At 42.3% G+C, this 19465-nt stretch overlaps 2 protein-coding genes across 4 annotated transcripts; one reads left to right on the top strand and one right to left on the bottom strand.

Annotated features, from left to right (window-relative positions):
- The first annotated feature begins 515 nt into the window (after nucleotides 1–515).
- Nucleotides 516–13037, top strand: LOC125233671 (E3 ubiquitin-protein ligase ZNF598). 3 transcript variants are annotated; one of them, XM_048139744.1, is made up of 10 exons: nucleotides 516–571; nucleotides 664–857; nucleotides 932–1183; nucleotides 2235–2320; nucleotides 3554–3792; nucleotides 6837–6954; nucleotides 7949–8106; nucleotides 8302–8430; nucleotides 8702–8889; nucleotides 9016–9879. In XM_048139744.1, exons 2-10 carry the CDS (start codon nucleotides 690–692, stop codon nucleotides 9730–9732), a joined length of 2055 nt encoding a protein of 684 aa, XP_047995701.1. In that variant the 5' UTR covers nucleotides 516–571; nucleotides 664–689; the 3' UTR covers nucleotides 9733–9879. The 3 variants fall into 3 exon arrangements, with proteins under 3 accessions (XP_047995701.1, XP_047995702.1, XP_047995704.1); XM_048139745.1 differs by having other exon boundaries at nucleotides 535–567; XM_048139747.1 differs by lacking the exon at nucleotides 516–571 and having other exon boundaries at nucleotides 608–857; nucleotides 9016–9639; nucleotides 9675–13037.
- A 108-nt stretch (nucleotides 13038–13145) lies between these two features.
- LOC125233672 (signal recognition particle subunit SRP68) lies at nucleotides 13146–18465 on the bottom strand. Its single transcript, XM_048139748.1, has 6 exons — nucleotides 18254–18465; nucleotides 17264–17385; nucleotides 16488–16715; nucleotides 15274–15459; nucleotides 14764–14894; nucleotides 13146–14235 (listed from the first exon to the last, which is right to left on the bottom strand). The coding sequence occupies exons 1-6, from the start codon at nucleotides 18351–18353 to the stop codon at nucleotides 13212–13214; spliced, it is 1791 nt and encodes a 596-aa protein (XP_047995705.1). The 5' UTR covers nucleotides 18354–18465; the 3' UTR covers nucleotides 13146–13211.
- Between the last annotated feature and the right edge of the window lie 1000 nt (nucleotides 18466–19465).

The raw sequence follows: 19465 nt of genomic DNA, 5'->3' as shown, positions 1-19465 counted from the left end.
CAGCAATTTGTAATTCAATGAGTTATTTTTACTAGTTGAACACTATTAAATGTGTGTAAAAATAAAGATAGATACTAGACAAAATACTTCGCTCAACGCTCGAACTTCAATGTTTGACTTGACAGTGACAGTCAGCTGACGGTTTACTGTGAACCTGTGAACTTTGCTGTGAACGTTCTGTAACAAATACAGCAGTGAAATAGCGGTGTTGAAAATAAAAAACTATTGTTTATGATGATTAAATACTGATGCAAAATTGCTACTTAGTAACTAGCTTGATAAATTATAGTATTTTTATAATGTCGTTTTCGATACTTGTTAGCCGAAACTGTGGGTGACGCTGCTGTTTAACTATTTCAGAACGTACACCTTACAATTGTCAAATGCAGTCTGTTCCATACATGTTTATAAACGCTCGTTTTTGCGGCTTACAATAATCGTTAACGGAAATAGAAGCAACGTTTCTCTAATAACCGGTAAATTCATTTCCGGTTACGGTTTTTAAAGTTCCAAAACTACACTGTCTGTCAAATTCAGATAGCACAGAAATTTTTGTCCTTCATTTACGTACGTGGGTACATATTTGAGTTATTCCAAGATTTACAATTAACGCTATAACAATATAAGTTTTGACGATATAACAATTCAGTGTGACTTTTACAGAGCCCCATTTGTAACAGTCAACGACCATGGCAGACTCCCAGGCCGACAATAACACTTGCGTAGTGTGTTTCAAGAATGTCTCCTACTACTCGATTGGCGAGTGCGACCACCCCGTATGTTTCGAGTGTTCCACTCGTATGCGAGTGCTGTGCTTGCAGAACGAATGTCCCATCTGTCGACAAGACTTAGCGAGGGTGAGCACGTTGTTTCGTTGGTATACAAACCGTAACCATAAACTTATGACTTACTTGGTTTATTTTATCTACAGGTCGTGTTTACGGACTCCGTCCTGCCTTACAAAGAATTGCGCAATCGTGTTTTTACGGACCGGTTGTTTGAGAGGCAGTTTAAGATAGCATTCTGCAGTCAGGAGATAAAGAATGCTTATGAGGAACTCTTGGAGAACCGCTGCCGGCTCTGCAGCAAGCTGGCGCCTTTCCGAACCTTTACAATGCTTAGTGACCACATGCGGAAGGTCCATGAGAGATATTTCTGTGATCTTTGTGTTAAACACTTGAAGGTTGGTATAGTTTTGTTCTTCCTATTTTTTCATCTATCTATACACAGATACATGATTGGAAATGTTATTATTTATTTATTCATTTACTATTTTCGCTTCATGTAAACAATTACAATTCAGTATTGTTAATATACATGAAGTACAATTATGATTAAAAAGGTTTCATTATAAATCATAGTTCTAATTAGATCACAATTAAATGTATTGCACAACTTGATTAAAACAGTGGTCAAACCACCATCCAGTGTTTATTGATATTTATGAATTTGTTGAGTTGGTAAATGTTTGATATTCATGATATGCTTTATCATTTCCTTAATAGGTGTTAGTAACAATGTATATTTAAGCAATTATGAAACAGAAAGTTCCTCTTATCTCTACTAGCCTCAATATAAATGTTCTTATTATTACTTATGTTAGATGTACTGAATATACATCATCTAAAATTCATAACACAGTCAAAGGTTACTCTATTTATGTTTCTAGACATAAAAAACTGTATAACTGGTCAGGGTAATTGTACCTTAAGTAAAAGTGACTAAATACTATTTTTAAAAAAGGTTAACTAATTTGGTAATATTTTTCATACCAAGATTCCAACTTACTATGAGTGAAACATGTTTATTATTGCACCATTGTAATAAGAAGACAGAAGTTTCCTTGTCTAATGTGTAATGGACATACATCGGGGTTTTGGGAGCGAAATGATTTACACTAGCCCAAAAATGGTGAAAACGATAAAAGATAAACATTACTTTAACATTTCTAGGTACATTCAGAGCCAGTTACATAGTTAAATACATATTTCAGTAATTCAAATTACTATAAACAAAGTTACAAATACACGAATTCATTCCCGCTCCCAAAACCCCGATGTATGGTAATGGATCATAACAATTTTTTTTTCCTACTACCTACCTAGTGTATTACTACTACTACTACTACTAGTACCATTGAAAATTACATAGACACCGGAAATATTGCTCATACTATTAGTTCTATACTCCTCATGTGTATAAACAATAATAAAGATAATAAATCCCTTTTTTAGATATTTACAAATGAGCGGAAATGCTACACGCGGCAGGAATTAGCTCACCACAGACGAAAAGGAGACCTTGATGACACCTCTCACAGGTAAATAATAATATGAATTAGCTTGTTAATCCGTTATTTAACTAAGTTAACATTTAGATTAACGGATTAACTTTTAAGTTAACTTAAAAAAATGTTAAAGGTCTCACTTCTGTTAAATTGCTCCGAGTCTGTTAATAGTGAATCCAGTAGGGTAGGCGCCATCTGGGCTGCACAAAACACGTTCTATAAAAGCCCGAAGTACGGAAAATCCTAGGATTTACCGATGTCGATCGCTAAAAGCCCGAAATATTACCTAAGTATTGTTCACGTGGGTTCGGTTTTAGCAACGTTGATTTGGTGAATCCTAGGTTTTACGATGGCGACTGTTTTAGTGACAGGGCAACAAATTCAAGCCCAATTTACGACCACATTCACTTCACTAGACTACCGCTCCAAGTGCCCCAACAGTCCCAACACCAGCAGCATCACGCGTCCGCCTGCTGTGATCTCGCAGCTCTCCTGAGGCAGCGTTCCCACTTATGCGTCGCGTGTCTCGGGGCGCGCAAAGGGCGTCCGCGCCACGCCACCTGAGTGTAATTCAAAAAGCGTCTCCTCAGTACATTTTGTATAGGAAGGACGTAAGGCGCGCCGCCAAACGGCGCGGCGCGCGCCCCGCCGCCGCCACGCCACCTGGGGCTCGTCTTACGTCTTTCCTATACAAAATGTACTGAGGAGGCGTTTTTTGAATTACACTGAAGCGGCGTGGCGCGGACGCCCGTTGCGCGCCCCGAGACACGCGACGCTCTGGTGTGGCCGGTCACTGACACAGCTCTCGGCAGTAGCTCAGGCGATCACTGCCTTCCACATGCAGCCTAGAGTTCAATAGGCTTGCTGTACTTCGGGCTTATACAGTATTATAATACATTATAGTGGATTACTGATGCAACTAAATAACTACAGTAAAATGAATTTTTTTTCACGTGTTAACGGATTATCGATTAACTTTAACTTACGTTAAATTTGTCTAAATGTATTGGTTTAACGATTAACGAAGTTAACTTTTTTAGAAACGGATTAGCGATTATCGAAGTTAACTATTTTATTAACGGTGCCCAGCTATGTAACCGGGGGACAATATCAACTGACTTATTGATCTCCAAAAGTAGTTTATATCTATTACTTTAAACAGCTGATAGCTAGGTAATAGTTATGTGGATAGATCTCTGATCTCTACCCAAGCCTCAAATCTTGCTAGCTTGCATTGAATTAAAGAAATCAAAATATATTGTACAGAGGCCACCCTCTCTGCGAGTTCTGCGAGGAGCGTTTCATGGACGCAGACGAGTTATACCGGCACCTCCGGAAGGAGCATTTATTCTGCCACCTTTGCGACGCCGACGGCAAGAACCTGTACTACGCCTCTCATGTGGCGTTGGCGCACCATTTCCGGACGGACCATTATCTTTGTGAGGAGGGCGAATGTGCTGGACAGCACCTTATAGCTGTGTTTCGAAGCGAGATTGATCTTAAAGGTATTTATAATTACGGATAGGTTTAGTAACCAGCCAATGACGATCTTTACCTGAGTTCTGCGAGGTTTCATGGGCGCAAACGGCAAGAACCTGTACTACGCCTCTCATGTGGCGTTGGCGCACCATTTCCGGACGGACCATTACCTTTGTGAGGAGGGCGAGTGCGCTGGACAGCACCTTACGGCTGTGTTTCGAAGCGAGATTGATCTTAAAGGTATTTATAATTACGGATAGGTTTAGTAACCAGCCAATGACGATCTTTACCTGAGTTCTGCGAGGTTTCATGGGCGCAAACGGCAAGAACCTGTACTACGCCTCTCATGTGGCGTTGGCGCACCATTTCCTGACGGACCATTACCTTTGTGAGGAGGGCGAGTGCGCTGGACAGCACCTTACGGCTGTGTTTCGAAGCGAGATTGATCTTAAAGGTATTTATAATTACGGATAGGTTTAGTAACCAGCCAATGACGATCTTTACCTGAGTTCTGCGAGGTTTCATGGGCGCAAACGGCAAGAACCTGTACTACGCCTCTCATGTGGCGTTGGCGCACCATTTCCGGACGGACCATTACCTTTGTAAGGAGGGCGAGTGCGCTGGACAGCACCTTACGGCTGTGTTTCGAAGCGAGATTGATCTTAAAGGTATTTATAATTACGGATAGGTTTAGTAACCAGCCAATGACGATCTTTACCTGAGTTCTGCGAGGTTTCATGGGCGCAAACGGCAAGAACCTGTACTACGCCTCTCATGTGGCGTTGGCGCACCATTTCCGGACGGACCATTACCTTTGTGAGGAGGGCGAGTGCGCTGGACAGCACCTTACGGCTGTGTTTCGAAGCGAGATTGATCTTAAAGGTATTTATAATTACGGATAGGTTTAGTAACCAGCCAATGACGATCTTTACCTGAGTTCTGCGAGGTTTCATGGGCGCAAACGGCAAGAACCTGTACTACGCCTCTCATGTGGCGTTGGCGCACCATTTCCGGACGGACCATTACCTTTGTGAGGAGGGCGAGTGCGCTGGACAGCACCTTACGGCTGTGTTTCGAAGCGAGATTGATCTTAAAGGTATTTATAATTACGGATAGGTTTAGTAACCAGCCAATGACGATCTTTACCTGAGTTCTGCGAGGTTTCATGGGCGCAAACGGCAAGAACCTGTACTACGCCTCTCATGTGGCGTTGGCGCACCATTTCCGGACGGACCATTACCTTTGTAAGGAGGGCGAGGGCGCTGGACAGCACCTTACGGCTGTGTTTCGAAGCGAGATTGATCTTAAAGGTATTTATAATTACGGATAGGTTTAGTAACCAGCCAATGACGATCTTTACCTGAGTTCTGCGAGGTTTCATGGGCGCAAACGGCAAGAACCTGTACTACGCCTCTCATGTGGCGTTGGCGCACCATTTCCGGACGGACCATTACCTTTGTGAGGAGGGCGAGTGCGCTGGACAGCACCTTACGGCTGTGTTTCGAAGCGAGATTGATCTTAAAGGTATTTATAATTACGGATAGGTTTAGTAACCAGCCAATGACGATCTTTACCTGAGTTCTGCGAGGTTTCATGGGCGCAAACGGCAAGAACCTGTACTACGCCTCTCATGTGGCGTTGGCGCACCATTTCTGGACGGACCATTACCTTTGTGAGGAGGGCGAGTGCGCTGGACAGCACCTTACGGCTGCGTTTCGGAGCGAGATTGATCTCAAAGGTACCTATATCGGCTATATCCATTAGGTTCGATTCTGGATGAAGTCATTTGTGTGATATTTGTTCTATCTATTGAGTAGTTATATTATGTTTCTCGTTGTCAGAGTAATTATCTTATAATAAATTATCGAAACCGAAATACGAAATAAAGCACAGAGATAAGTATTTTTCAGTACAGATGGCGTTTTTTTTACGCACTAGTGCGAGAAGTGGTTCATTATATGCCAGGTCGAAACTTCGGAGGCTCATCTGCACTGAAAAACGTTGTACGATACTCGTGCGAAAAGGAAATTCGTTTCGAACTTCCTTTTTTACGCACTTGTATCGTAATGTACTATTCTGTCAAACAATAATGATATCCTAGCGAAACTGATCTTAGTAAGTTTGATCTTAAAAGTCTATCTAAAATAAATATTCCAAAAAAGATCCCATTAAGGTACAATCGCCTTTGTTCTGTCGTTCTGTTATTGACTCTATAACTTATGTCTCTTGTGATTATTTTTTGTGTACATATAATAAAGCCTACCCATGCATAGAAAGACGTACATAATGAAGAGTACAACGCGGTACTTCCCCGTATTGGGGGATTTCCCTTTTGTCTATGGAACTGTAAAACATTTAACCCTTAAATGCATAGTGATGTATATATGCATCATTTAATTTTGACTAATGACAGCACGTCAAAATTCAAATTTGAATAAATCTTCGTCAAGGTCATGCATTTAAGGGTTAAAAAAATAGCTCAGCCTGTGTTCTACAGGAAAGGTTCGTGCCAGTAATATCCTAGAAAAAAATTCAATGGGCATCATGATATTAGCGGCAACGTATTGTACAGCTGAATTCAAGTGGGAAGTTTGTTATCAAACACTTCAGCGCACTTACCTATTGTGGTTTAGTTTTATCACGTGTTTAGTTTACACTCAGATATCGGATTTGTCTTTTATTAGCCGGGTCCACACAGAGCGAGACACGTCGCGAGGCAATGTGGTCGCGCGGCAAACGTCAAATGTGGACGTGCCTTGGTCGAGGACTCGAGGCAGGTTGCTCCGCCGAGCGAAACGCACGCACTGCCTCTACAAGGCGACGACTCGAACGAGACAAAGTGGCCCTGACTGTCACAAATACATGTCTTTATGTTATGGATATGTTCAACATTAATGCTTGCGGCGACCGTTGGAGCTAATTTGACACTATAATATTTAACATGGTTTTCCGTTCCCACAAAATCAGGGCAGCACGAGTCTTGCACTTAGGCACTAGGTAAGGTAACACATGAATTCATAATTTTCGTCATATGCAGGCAATAAATAATTGACTCTTTGATCGTTAACAGCTCACAAGGCGACGGTTCATGGGCGCAACATGCCGCGCGGGGCGGCGCGGCAAGCGCGGACGCTTGAGCTGCAGTTCAACATCACGCCGCATCCTCAGGCCCAACGGGGGGCTCCTAGGTTGGTATCAAGGATTCAAGAGTCGTGGAATATAAGGGAAATTATTGCATACCTACTTCTCTTTTCGCGCACACTGAACAGAATTCCGCTATTTATACTCTTGAACCGCTACGGGAAGCTTTCATTAGAGCGTTCGATAATGACTAGTGTCAAAATAATATGGTCTGGGTAGCGCAACTTTTTAAAAGCTTTTATATTTTAATTCATTGACCGTCAGCCCAATATTTGTGCCAACCTTTGCCGATTACGAAGAATCCGATCTATGTGACGTTCAACTATTCCTTACATGATTTCACCCAAGTTTCTTGCATGTTACACTGACCGTCATATTCATTGACCGTCAGCCCAATATTTGTGCCAACCTTTGCCGATTACGAAGAATCCTATCTATGTGACATTCAACTATTCCTTCCATGATTTATCCCAAGTTTCTTGCATGTTACGCTGGCAAAGTTAGTAAAATTTCACTTCTAGGAATATAATTACAAATTACAAATCATTTATTTAGCAAATAGGCCACAGGGGCACTTTTACACCTCAATATACAAGTTGAACTGAAATTACAATTGATAATACTAATTCTAAGTTCTAACTAAAGTATTACGCTACTACAATGATTAGAGATGTATAAGGTCCCTAAATGTCGATATTCAACTAAAAACTACACATAATAATATAGAAAAGTACAAATACAAAAAAAAGAAGTCTAAAATTACTTTAGAGATGCAAATGACTCTAACTAAAGGTAACATGTATACTTAATCTAATTATCCTTAGAGATGTATAGGATCTCCAAGAGTCAAAATCGTATAGGTAATCAAAATATTAACTAAAAGAAAAGAAACAAATGAGAACCGAAAAAAGTGTCCGTCAGTGTGTGTATAGTTTGATAAGATGAAGTTATGCTTCAAGAAATGGATAGTGTATCATATCATCTGTATTCTGACATGGATTGGCCTCCGCTTCGTTAATAATAGGTTTGTTTACATAACAGAGACCGCGAGCGTGAAATGGAACGCTCTATAAGCCCTCCGCCGCCCGTGCAACATGCGCCACGCATCGACACCCGCAGCGACGAGCAGTTCCCGCGCCTATCCGCGGCGCCGCAGACGCCCAACCTAGTACTCGGCGCCGGACATAAGGCCTACAGAGGTGATGTGATACTTGTCGACTCAATGCCGACATAATTACAACATTCGACATCAGACAGCTATTAAATCGCGCACATAAGAAAAAGGTCATAACTGCTTTGTTTACTAAGTCATACGCTCTATACATTAACGTTAGGCCGAAAAACAGGCTTGATTGTACATAAAATATGTACCAACAGATTGTTCTGTACCACAGGAGGCGACGGACTAGCCCGCAACGACCGCAACTTCCCCGCGCTGGGTAACGACAGCGGCCCGGCGCCCGCGCCCGCACCGACCTCTTCTCAGCGAGCGCCGCCGGTCGCCGCAACTATACTGCGCAACTGTAAGTTTGTAATAATAAGCCGTAGAGCGAAAAAACCAGCAAAATTTAAAAATGTACCTGAAGTCGTCTTATAGAAAATTTTAATTGAACAGCTACACGTGTGGTAAGATTTAAGGGCGGAATCATTCAAAACATTCTATAACTCTTCTGTTTCCTCACAGAGCCTATTTTTTTACATTATTTGTTATCAAATTTATACTAGGTACATATTCCTTATCAAGTGATTTTTTTATTCCTCTTTTGTATGTATTAATATGTGGGAATTTTTCAGCCAAACCCAGCATGTCAATCCAGTTGCACAGTCAGCCGACGTCCGCTAGCAACTTCCGTTTAACCCAAGCCTCCGGCAACCGTGTCTCCATACCGGCGAGACGGCCGCTGTCCGACGATGACTTCCCCTCGCTTAGCGCGCGAGACGACCATCCTAGCGTCGGCGCTGCGAGCCATCAGCCGCCTAAGGTAACAACTGCAAGGTGTAACTTTCTAGTACCGCGACGACGACATTATAGATGACAAATATCCCAAATAATAGTAAGAGACGGGAGCTTATCGAGTAACGTATTAAATCAAATTAATGTCGCGCAGGTCGCCATGATCAACAGCCAAGAGATGGAAGCTCTGAAGAAAAACACTTCCAACTCTCAACCAAAGAAAGCTCCGCTCAGCGGCGAGGCCTTCCCCGCGCTGTCGGGCGGGGGCGCGCCGGCCGCGCCGCCGCAGTGGATCACCGTCTCCAAGCAGAAGGACAAGCCCCGGCCCCGCGCCGAGCCGCCCCGCGAGCCCGCCTTCCACCCCGTCGCCGACTTCCCCGGCCTCCCCGCCAACACCAAACACAAGCCCAAGAAGGCTCCACCCGCGCAGCCCGTCCGCCCGCAGCCGCAACCGCAGCCCGTCCACACCCCCGCCGCCAACTCGGACGCCAAACTCTCCAAGAAGGAGAAGAAGAAGCAGAACGGCGCGAGAAAGGAGAACGTCTACGATATAGACTTGACCCTCGTCAACGGAATTGAGGATCTGAAGTATGTCGACCCGAACGCGCTGGCGGCCTCGGCCAACACTCCCACTCAACACCGGAACATCAAGACCGTAGACTCGGTCACCGTCAATGACAAGGAGCGCAACGGCGGCAACGGAGATTTCTCTTTAGCGGCCAAGGAGTTCCCGTCGCTCTCGAAATCGAACAACGTGGTGCCCGTTAACAACTTCGCGGTGCCCATGAAAGCCGTGCTGCAACAGACTAAAAGAAGGTGCCGAACGGGGTACCGCCGGGCTTCAAAGCGCGGCCGGCATGCGACGGGATGACGTTCACGAATTCGTCCGGGCAGACGTTCAACGCGCCCGTGCACGCGTACATCCCGCCGCTGAACTTCGAGAACAGGAACCGCGCGCTCGTGAACAAGTTCGCGGCCGCGCTCGGCGGCGCCGAGGCGATGGAGGAGTTTAAGGTGGCGTCGCGCGCCTTCCGGGACAGCCAGATCGGAGCGGACGAGTTTTATGCGCACTGCGAATCCGCGCTGGGGGGACAAACGGAGGCGCTGTTCGCGGAACTGGTGGCGCTGTTACCGGACATCGGCAAGCAGCAGGAGCTGGCGGTGGGGCGCGCCGTGGCGCTGCACACGTGCGCGGCGTGCGGCCAGCTGCTGGCGCCCGCCGACCGCGCCGCGCACGACGCCAAGCACTGGCCGCCGCTCGGCCGCTAGCTGGTCGGGACCGAGTGACACCGAGTGTGACCTAATCGATAAACTAGGACTTTGGACCCGTTTAAATCCGTCGAGGGTTTCCACCGTGGCTACGGTTATGGTTAGGGAGATTTTGCTGTACGTGATTAGGAGCATTCCACGGAATTGACTACCCAATTTTTTTTGCCATAATGTGAAAAGTGTTCAGTAAGCTAATCATTGCATTGGAAAATTGTACATAATAAGCTAAATAAAATTATTTTGTACGGGACTACAGAGCATGGAAATTGGAAATATTGGAATGCCCTAACAGTCGAGACGTCTCCTTAGAATGTGTTGGAACTAAAGTTAGAACTCTGACAAGTGGTCGGTTTATAATAAGTCTATCTTGGTGTCATGAAAAATGTTTACAAAAATGTATCCTAAACTTCGAGATCTAATTAATAATTTAGCAAATGCGCTAATGTCTCAAGTAGACCTTTTTGTAATTTTTAGCTGTGTCGAGACGAATGATAATAAGATATAATATATTTTCACCGAGTGTGACTCTGTAAAATAGCTAGCTACCGACACTGTAGTGTTACTGTTAAGGTAAACGTGTAATAAATGTGATATCTTCGACATAAATACTGTAGTTGTACGCGGGTACTGTTGCTGTTAATACGCGAGCTTATGTACATAGTAGTTTCCAGATATCAAATTCACTCGATAAAGACCGTATTTGTACGGTGTCTGTTCTACATTTACAGCAAATTCTTTGTTACTATAATTCTATAGAAATCATTCGAAATTGATCAAGAAAACACAGACATTTATTAGGTTTTTAGAATCACAAATATTGTGATTGTGTACCGAGCCCATTTCGTGTGCTGTTCATATATGCATAAAATAGGATGTGTAGGTTTAAGTCACACAATTGACGTAATATCGTAAATTTATGTTGAAACATTGTAGTTTGTTACGTTCAAATGAAAGCTACAAATTATAGAGTGGCCCTAGTTGGTCTGAAATTGGCTCAATCTGTTTTTATATTGCATCATTTGCATCTAAATTGTAATTTAGGGTGCTCTAATGCTAAGTTATAAATATTTGACGAATTATTTATGGTCTCAAAAATATGTTTCTTTGTACAGATATCAAGGCCCGGTTCACACATCTATCAGTGTTAAGTGACACTTTACACTAATCCGTGTGTAATTTGGGCCTAATATAAATTATAATTATGCAAATATAGTTTGATATAACTTTGTAAATTAAATGTGGTTTGTTATTTACTGATTTTGATTTTGTACCTTCTTAGAAAACCTATTGCTAGAATCATACTAGGCTGCGTGGTTATGACGACGTAGTATTCATTTTGTTTGAGTTAAGGTACAAAATCATAAACTTTATCAACAGCGGCTCTAAGCTGCGTTAATTTTTTTTTGTTTCGATAATGAGGAAGCAAACTAATATTATATCACGCCAGGCAGCGCCACTATAACCGCCTGTTGATAGTGTCCAATCACATAGATTTTTTCTGGCCTTGCAATTTTGCAATATGTGACATTATCTGGATAAAGGGACTTTATTGTGGATGGCGCTTACGTCCCGCGGAGTCGTATTTGTACACGAACATCGCTCATAACGCCGTAAGCGGCATCGACAATAAGATCCCTTTACCCAGATAATGTCACATATACTAGGGGGGGGTCACGTGGTAAAGGCCCAGGCCCCCTGCTGGCTGGATCCGGGCATACCTCGCTGTGTGGACCCATATTCACACTTTGGCACGTATTCCACCATTATTCTGCGCTACAGACTATTAATTACGTAGAATACAACCTACACTGATATAATTCTTCTACTTATCGTGTCACATATTTTCAATATCTAAGAAAATACACAATATAAGTAGTAACAGCAAAATGAATTTGTTAGACTACTTGTTGCCGAGAAATTCGGAAATCAATAATTCTATCGCTTTTCTTAATACCTGCAATTTTGAAACTTATTTCTGTGAAATAAGAGTCAAAATTATTTACTTATTCCTAAATTTCGTAGAATAGCCGTGAAATACATGACCTCATGGCCATGTGTTTGTTTGGGCACAGTGTGGATCCACATGTTATGTTGCTGCTTTGACAGTTCTAAAAGTGTGCTATTAAAATTAAGTGTGAAATTCTACCTTTATACTAACATAAAACTTGTACTAACGCTTTCACAGAATAGACTATGTTAATAAATATTCTTTAAGGTAAAATTTTCCTGTATAGCACAGCATAGCCTTATTTATTACAAAGCCATATGCGAGTGTGTTTAGTAAAACGTTCCACTTTGTCGGTTACCAATAAGGCGAGATTTACTTGTATCTTTATATGAATAAACCGACAAAGCGGCTTTATAGCAATCGACAAAAATGGGACGTTTTCCGTGCACACTCACATATGTTGGGACAGTGAACGCTTTAAAGTGTCTTTCTTACGTGCGATGGTTTCAATTCTGTTAATTGGCCTTTATGTACATTGAAACAAAGAGTTAAATGTAGTAGTACAATTCATAACTTTACTGAGTTTAAACACTGGTAATAAATTGATCATGATCAATCAAAATGAGCCCACTTGCCAGTCCAGTTAACCTGCTTACTTTTTGTATTTACGCTCCTTTTTTCTTGGTAAGGCAGAATTCATCGTATCACTTTATAAACTAAAAATGTGTAAAAATAAAGCATTCAAGAGGACGTTCAACATGAAATTGTTTAAAAACTGTAATATTTTTGTACTGTTGGGGTAAAACCAAGGTAAAACACATTATGTGTAAAATATTTTTGTTAAATAATTTTATTGGTTTTATTAAGCTTTCAAATTGTACTAATGTACGGACAATATAAAATGTATAGGTAATGAGCAAGACGGAACCGAGATTAAAATAAACATTGGTCTCTACATATTTTGAAGTTTTAATCAAACGTAGTGGGTTTCCCACTAGTGAGTGTCCACATCTTAGAATCTCAGGGAATGAAACGTACAACTATGTGAAAGTAATTAAAACGAAAAGTTAATTCATATAGATACATATATTTTGCCGCCTACAAACAACCAAATAAAATGCGTATAAAAACCCCTACTTGTCGCTTTTCCCCCAGCCCAAGAACCCCTTGACCAGGCCCGTGATGCCGGCGCCCTGCTTCTTGCTGTCGGCCGCGCCCGTCTTGTCGTCCAGGCTCGGGAACTCGATGAAGTTGCACGCCAGGTCGAAGAACAGCGGCTTGCACGGGATCGCCTCCATCGGCGGCGGCAGCTTGAAGATGTTCGGGTTCTTGGTCAGCACCTGAGTGTCCTCGCGGTACTCGTCCAGGCGCTCCACTAGAGGCTTCTTATCTTTGTAAGGTTTACCGCTAGAGGTGTATTTTTCTTCGTCCTCGTCGTCGTCTTCGAGCACGGAATCGGCGTGCACTTCGAATTTGCAGCTTTCGATGTCTTTCTTCAACGTTTCCAACTTCTCTCGCAGGTGTTTGTCATCAAGTTTGCTAGCGATGGACTCGACGGTGTAGGTGCTGCAGCGTTCGAGCATCGCCAGCGCTTCCCTGAAGCGCCGGAGCCCGGTTAGCACCTGGGCGATGTAGTAGCATCGGAAGGCCTTGTACGCCTTCATCTGCATTTCGATTTCCTGCTGGTACGCCGCGTCGGTTTCGAAACCGGGGAGCTGTTGGAGCTCATTGAAGTTTTGGAGAATGATCTCGTACAGCCTGGTCAAGTCTTGAGGGCGGACTTTCTTGCCGTCTATGGGAGTGTTGTTCTTGCGCGCGGTCTCGGCCTGTTGGACCAGGAGGTTGTTCCTCTCGATGGTGCGCATGAGACGGAGATACATGAGATAGGAGAGCAGGTGGTAGATGCCGGCTTGGGTGCCCTCGGAGGTCTTGAGTTTGGGGTCGTTCTTGATCTCGTCCTTGACGGCGGAGATGGCGTCCTTGACGTCGATGAGGATGTTGTCGAGCACGTCGATCTTGGCCTCGGTGGTGGGCGCGGCGGCGGCGGACTTGTCGAGGTCCTGCAGCGTGATGAGGAACATGCGCGCTTTCTCCGGCCGCACCGTCACGCGCCGCCCGCGCCACTCCACCGAGTGCATCACGCCCGACCGAGACTCCCTGCCCAACAACGATACATTATGAATATATGATACATTGGCCTGAGATATACGTCTGCCTATAGTGCCTACACAGTCAGTCAGACACAGGCTTATATGGCTACAACACAAGCTCACCCAAGCCTCAAATATTGTACAAGCATTCGCTATGTGGTTAAGACTCATTTGGCTTAAATCACAGTATAATAAAGAGTACTATCGTACAGTATGGCCACTCCTGCTCCCCGCTGAAAGTGCCGCCTACCCCCTCTTGGTTACCTCACAGTTACCGCCTGTCAAAAACGCGAACTGTCGACCTGTCATATCTCACTCATACAAGCATGGTACGCGTTCACCTACACGAGCTTAGAATGTGTGCTAGGTACGCGCCTCTTTCATATATTTGATCGCCAGTGTCCGAGGTGTGCTTAAAGCCTCTTTCATGTCCAAATTACCGATGAGTCCCTGTGGTTTCATAGCCCGCTGTCGACAGTGATGTGAATAAAGATATATCAATTTTCAACCTATAAGGGTTCAGATTCATACTAACTTGGCTTGAGCCATCAACGTATCCAAGTTCTCGATGAGGCCCTGTCCCCTCATCGCCACGAGGTCGCCGGCCGCTGACTGGTCGCCGATGTTGTACGCGCAGTACCGCAGGCTAGGCTTCAGCTCTTCCACCTGCGGGCACATAAATACACTATTGATTAAACTTAAAATTGCAAACGGGAATATTGACTATCCTTTACAAGGACGGCGTGGCGAGGTCTCGGAGAAGACCACGCAACTTTAAGTACCAATGTGTAAAAATCATGAAAGTTTAAATCAGAATATTGATGAAAGGAATGCAAAAGACGATTTGGTTCATATTTCTGTCTCTCAATGGTAATGAAAGTGAAGTTTTACACTTTTACCTCTCAATTGCAACCCGCATGCAAGTAAGCGTTTGCAGTAAATATCACTGTGCGAGCAACAAGTTTGTCAATATACGAAATTCCCAGTGGAAAGGATCTATTCTGATTTTCCTACTAATCGCAATTGAGTGGGGTCTCCGTCTTACCTTCTGCTTGTAGACGGCGCGCTCCTCCTCGTTGAGCGCGGCGCACAGCTTCTCCAGCACGAGCTGCGCGCGCTGCAGGCTCTCGGCTGCGCCGCGCCACTGCTGCAGCTCGACCAGCAGCACGCCGCTCAGCCAGGCCGCGTACGCGCCGGCCTCCAGCTGCGTGCGGGCGTCGCATACGCCGCTCTGTCAAATTAAAGTCAAAGAACGACGTGTTAAAAAATCCATTGGTAAGGAAAAAAAACTTATGCATAATATTTTATTGTTCAACTGCTTTGCTAAGCCTACAACTACATAGGTCGTAAAAGTTAGTAAGTGACCGTTCACTATAAACGGGCGAATTAACGACATACAGCCTGGCAAAAAAGAAAAGAGTAGAAAATAAAAGGGGCGCCACCGTCTATGTAAACCGTTATGCATGTGGCAACTATTGTGATAGTTCTGTATTAGAAATGTAAGTGTTGCTATGATTTTAAGGCGCTGTATGTAGGTTTTTACAATAAATGATTTTATTATTATTTTTGTTTTTCATTTCTCCTTTTTCAAGGGGGACGGTTGTTTATTATACGGGCCATGGCCAAGTATAATAAAACATTCGTAGGTATTATTGTGTGTCAGATATAGTAGAAGAGGTCAAAAATTTCCTGGTTATGCGGCATGTATTTAAAATGGTTGCTTTTTGCAGGGTTCCTATAACGTGAGTGGGCATATGAAGAATGTTTAGGCTATTGTTTAAGATTTTGGGGACTACCCCTGTTGTAGAAATTATTATGGGTACTATATGTACCGTATTCGCATGCCATTGTAGTCTGAGTTTTATGGTCAGGTCTTGATATTTTGTTAATTTGTCATTAGCTGTTGATTGAAGATTATGTGTATTTGGGATGGCTATGTAAATAATGTATATCGTTTTATTACCTTTGTCAAATAATGTAATGTCGGGTCTGTTAAAGTTATTATTATTTTAAACATAAGGGTTCCTTTTGTACCTTTTTAGTATGGAACCCTAAAAATTGGTTCCATTTCTACTCTTTTTTTGCCGAGCTGTAACATATTATGAATATATGGGAATTAATGGAATTATTACGTCTGCGAGTATGCAATTATGCATAAGGCTTCTTCAGCCTCGAAAGTAGACGGAACATCTTCCTTGACTCAGTATTTATCCGAGTTGCATGGCATAGGCCGAGGCGTGTGCGGCCTGAGTTACATACCTCGCACAGTTCCAGCAGCGTCTGCGAGTGTGCATAAGCCTTTTTCAGCCTGGAAACGAGGTGGAACTTCTTCCTCGGTTCGGTGTTAGCTTCCTGGCGTAGTTGCATCGCGTGGGCCCAGGCACGCTCAGCCTGCAGCAAGGGTACGCAGAGGAGACGCGGCTCGGCCTTCGGGCCCGACACGTGCACTGTCGTCACGTCCCGACGCCGGTAGTGGCGACGATCACCCTACAAATAAAGTTTTCCTTGATAAACAAGCAAGCAATAACGTTTATAAAATGTTAAATTAGTTGAACTTTAGTTTCATGTCTATGATATCAAATATCATTGATGTCCTCAAACAGTATGCCCTATTAAATGCAACAAAAATAGATAACGAAATTAAGTGGGCTATTATTTCCATATGTAGATAATAATTTGATCTTACCTATCTGTCAACCAGAATACCATGGACCATAGTACTGTTCACAAGAAATATCGCATTGCATTAGTCATATGATTCTTTGTTTGCTAGGTGCTTGTTAGAAAATTCATGCACAGGTTTTACTATTTTGTTTTACTATTTTTCTAATAACTTAACCACAAAATTAAAATTTTGAAAAACAGACAGACACGTCAAACTTATCACCCCCTTTTGCGTCATGGGTTAAAAATATAAGGCCCACAAAAAGGAGCAGCAGCATCATTGCAAACTAATACCTAGCACAATCTATTTATCGAGAGATAGAGATGAATCAGTCCCTAATTTTCAATCTTCGATAATAGTTTTAGTTTACCTGCGGTATTTTGAGCACTTTCCTAAGGCGGCGTATGCGGCGCGAGCAGTACCCGCGGTAGCGCTGGAAATCCCCGTGACGCAACCCATGCTGCTGCTGTGCGTCCTTCGTCAGCCGGAAGACTGTGCTGGTTACGGAAATCATTTAACCCAGTGATGGGAAATAATTATCAAAGGTGGAAGGTATTTCAGAGGGCATGACTTACAAAAGTTTTTTTTTATTGCTGACCAATGACCATACACAGTCATAATTATTTTGAAAGACTAATGAAGGGCTGGATATAATCCTTTTGTGGTCCCTACTTTGCCCATCATAGATATGCTAAATACATCCATGTTGAAGGGATACAAAAATATGATCAACATGGATATATTACTTATCAACTTTCGTAGAATGCCCAGTCTAACTAACAGCCCTTGGGAAGCTTATTAATTTAATTGCAACTAACAGAAGTATAAATCAACATGTAGAACAAACTGCAAGCTCAGTAAATATAAATCGGAAGCAAAGTAATGCAATATCAGCCACAATTTTATGAATTTAATATTAAACATATTGCCTAGCTAAAAGTAAAAGAAACTTTTTTGCATAGTTTTATGTGCTAAATAGTTGGTTCTGTTTTTTGCATAACAAATTAGTCTGTTCAACATATTACTAGAGTAATTAAAATTGTAATGTAATGAATAATTAAGTATTCAAACTCAATGGGTAAATATTTCTTATGGATTTATAGAATCCAGATACTGACGGCTTTCTTAAATAACAAATGGTCAAAGAGATCAAATCGATCCTTATCTTATTATCTTGAAGAAATTCGAACTGTCTCCCACCTGTGAGGTACATTGGTTAAGTATGAAACAATATAACAAAACCTGCGTTTCCGTAAATGAAACCATGTCAACATTAAGTTTACATTCATAAATAAAACATATTGTACCATCATTGAATCCGCATTACTATAAACTGCTTGTTTTATCGTAAAAAGGATACTTTCTAAAGTAAGAAGAGTTGGGGGTTTTGCTTCTTCCTTCTCAGTTTCTTCAGTACCTAGGGCCTTCGCATCTCCAGCTTCTCCTTCTAACACTACCATAATTGTATATAAAAATAAAGTGATTAAGTTTGTCTACAGAACTTCACTTCCACTTTTTATTTGTGATAATTTTTCAGTGTTCGTACTCGTATCACTCCATTCGCACACGCAACGTCATACGTCAAAAGGTAAACGTCAATTGACAGTAGGGTACGTTCTGAAATTTTTCGATATAAATGCGTTCAGCAAGTTTATTGGTGCTTGAACACATTGGCATATATTGCAAGGAAAATGTTGGACAAGTGAGTTGTGAAGCGAACAATGAAGAATAGGGAAGCGAGCAAAGAGTAGTATAATATATATGAGAGAGAGTGCAGACTTTAAACACAAGCGAAGGAAGCTATGGAAGGAAGAGTAAGATGCGCTGGTGACGAGGAAAACGAGGAGGGATAAGTCCCAATAGGACCTAGTTTCCCGTGTTGCAAGATCAGGTGGTAATCACTTTCGCAAAGAATATTGTATCATGATTTCATGAAGTTTTTACTTTCGTAGTGTCTACGCTTGGTCTACGCCAAAATGCCAAGATAACGCTAGGAAGGAAAATTTATTGAAACGAAAAAATAATTAGGCACAATTTATTTTCACATTTTAATACAAAATTAATGTTACAATTATATATTAATAGTTAATCATTAACACCAATTATTAAAGCAATAAACCCAAGCACAATAGTTATTTGTTATACAAGGGGGCAAAGTTGTATTTTAACGCCGAGTGTGGAATTGAAAAACGAGCAAGCGAAAGGATTCTATAGTTGAACCACGAGCGAAGCGAGTGGTTCGAGAATAGAATCCTGAACTTGCGAGTTTTTTAACACACGAGAAGTAAAATACATTTGCACCCGAGTGTAACACAAAACTTTTCCCCTCACTATAGCGAGGAAACTACAACACAAAAAATGCGTTTATCACTGCTTCCAGTAGTTCCACAGGTGGTAAATCATCTTTATTACTAGATTCACCTACTTTTATCAATTTAAAAGCAGTTAATTTGACTTTATTCAAGGTCAAATTACTTTACCCACTAGTGGATAAAATGCGTTTTTACCCGCTGATATTAAAGGACAAAACACGTGTTTCCGAACTAGTGAGGGGAAAACAATATTATTCATC

Source organism: Leguminivora glycinivorella, chromosome 14 (assembly GCF_023078275.1).
Source record: "Leguminivora glycinivorella isolate SPB_JAAS2020 chromosome 14, LegGlyc_1.1, whole genome shotgun sequence".
Taxonomy (NCBI): domain Eukaryota; kingdom Metazoa; phylum Arthropoda; class Insecta; order Lepidoptera; family Tortricidae; genus Leguminivora; species Leguminivora glycinivorella.
The sequence above is the reverse complement of the archived record's forward strand: the minus strand, read 5'-3'. Positions and strand labels throughout refer to the sequence as shown.

Excerpts from the sequence above, each read along its gene's own strand:
- LOC125233671 (XM_048139747.1), top strand. The coding sequence starts at position 690 with ATGGCAGACTCCCAGGCCGACAATAACACTTGCGTAGTGTGTTTCAAG. Across the intron at positions 8,890-9,015 it reads CGAGCCATCAGCCGCCTAAG|GTCGCCATGATCAACAGCCA; the intron begins GTAACAACTGCA and ends AATGTCGCGCAG. Across the intron at positions 9,640-9,674 it reads TGCCCGTTAACAACTTCGCG|AAGGTGCCGAACGGGGTACC; the intron begins GTGCCCATGAAA and ends ACAGACTAAAAG.
- LOC125233672 (XM_048139748.1), bottom strand. The coding sequence starts at position 18,353 with ATGGTAGTGTTAGAAGGAGAAGCTGGAGATGCGAAGGCCCTAGGTACT. Across the intron at positions 17,386-18,253 it reads AACTCTTCTTACTTTAGAAA|TCTTCCGGCTGACGAAGGAC; the intron begins GTATCCTTTTTA and ends TAACCAGCACAG. Across the intron at positions 16,716-17,263 it reads AAGTGCTCAAAATACCGCAG|GGTGATCGTCGCCACTACCG; the intron begins GTAAACTAAAAC and ends CTTTATTTGTAG.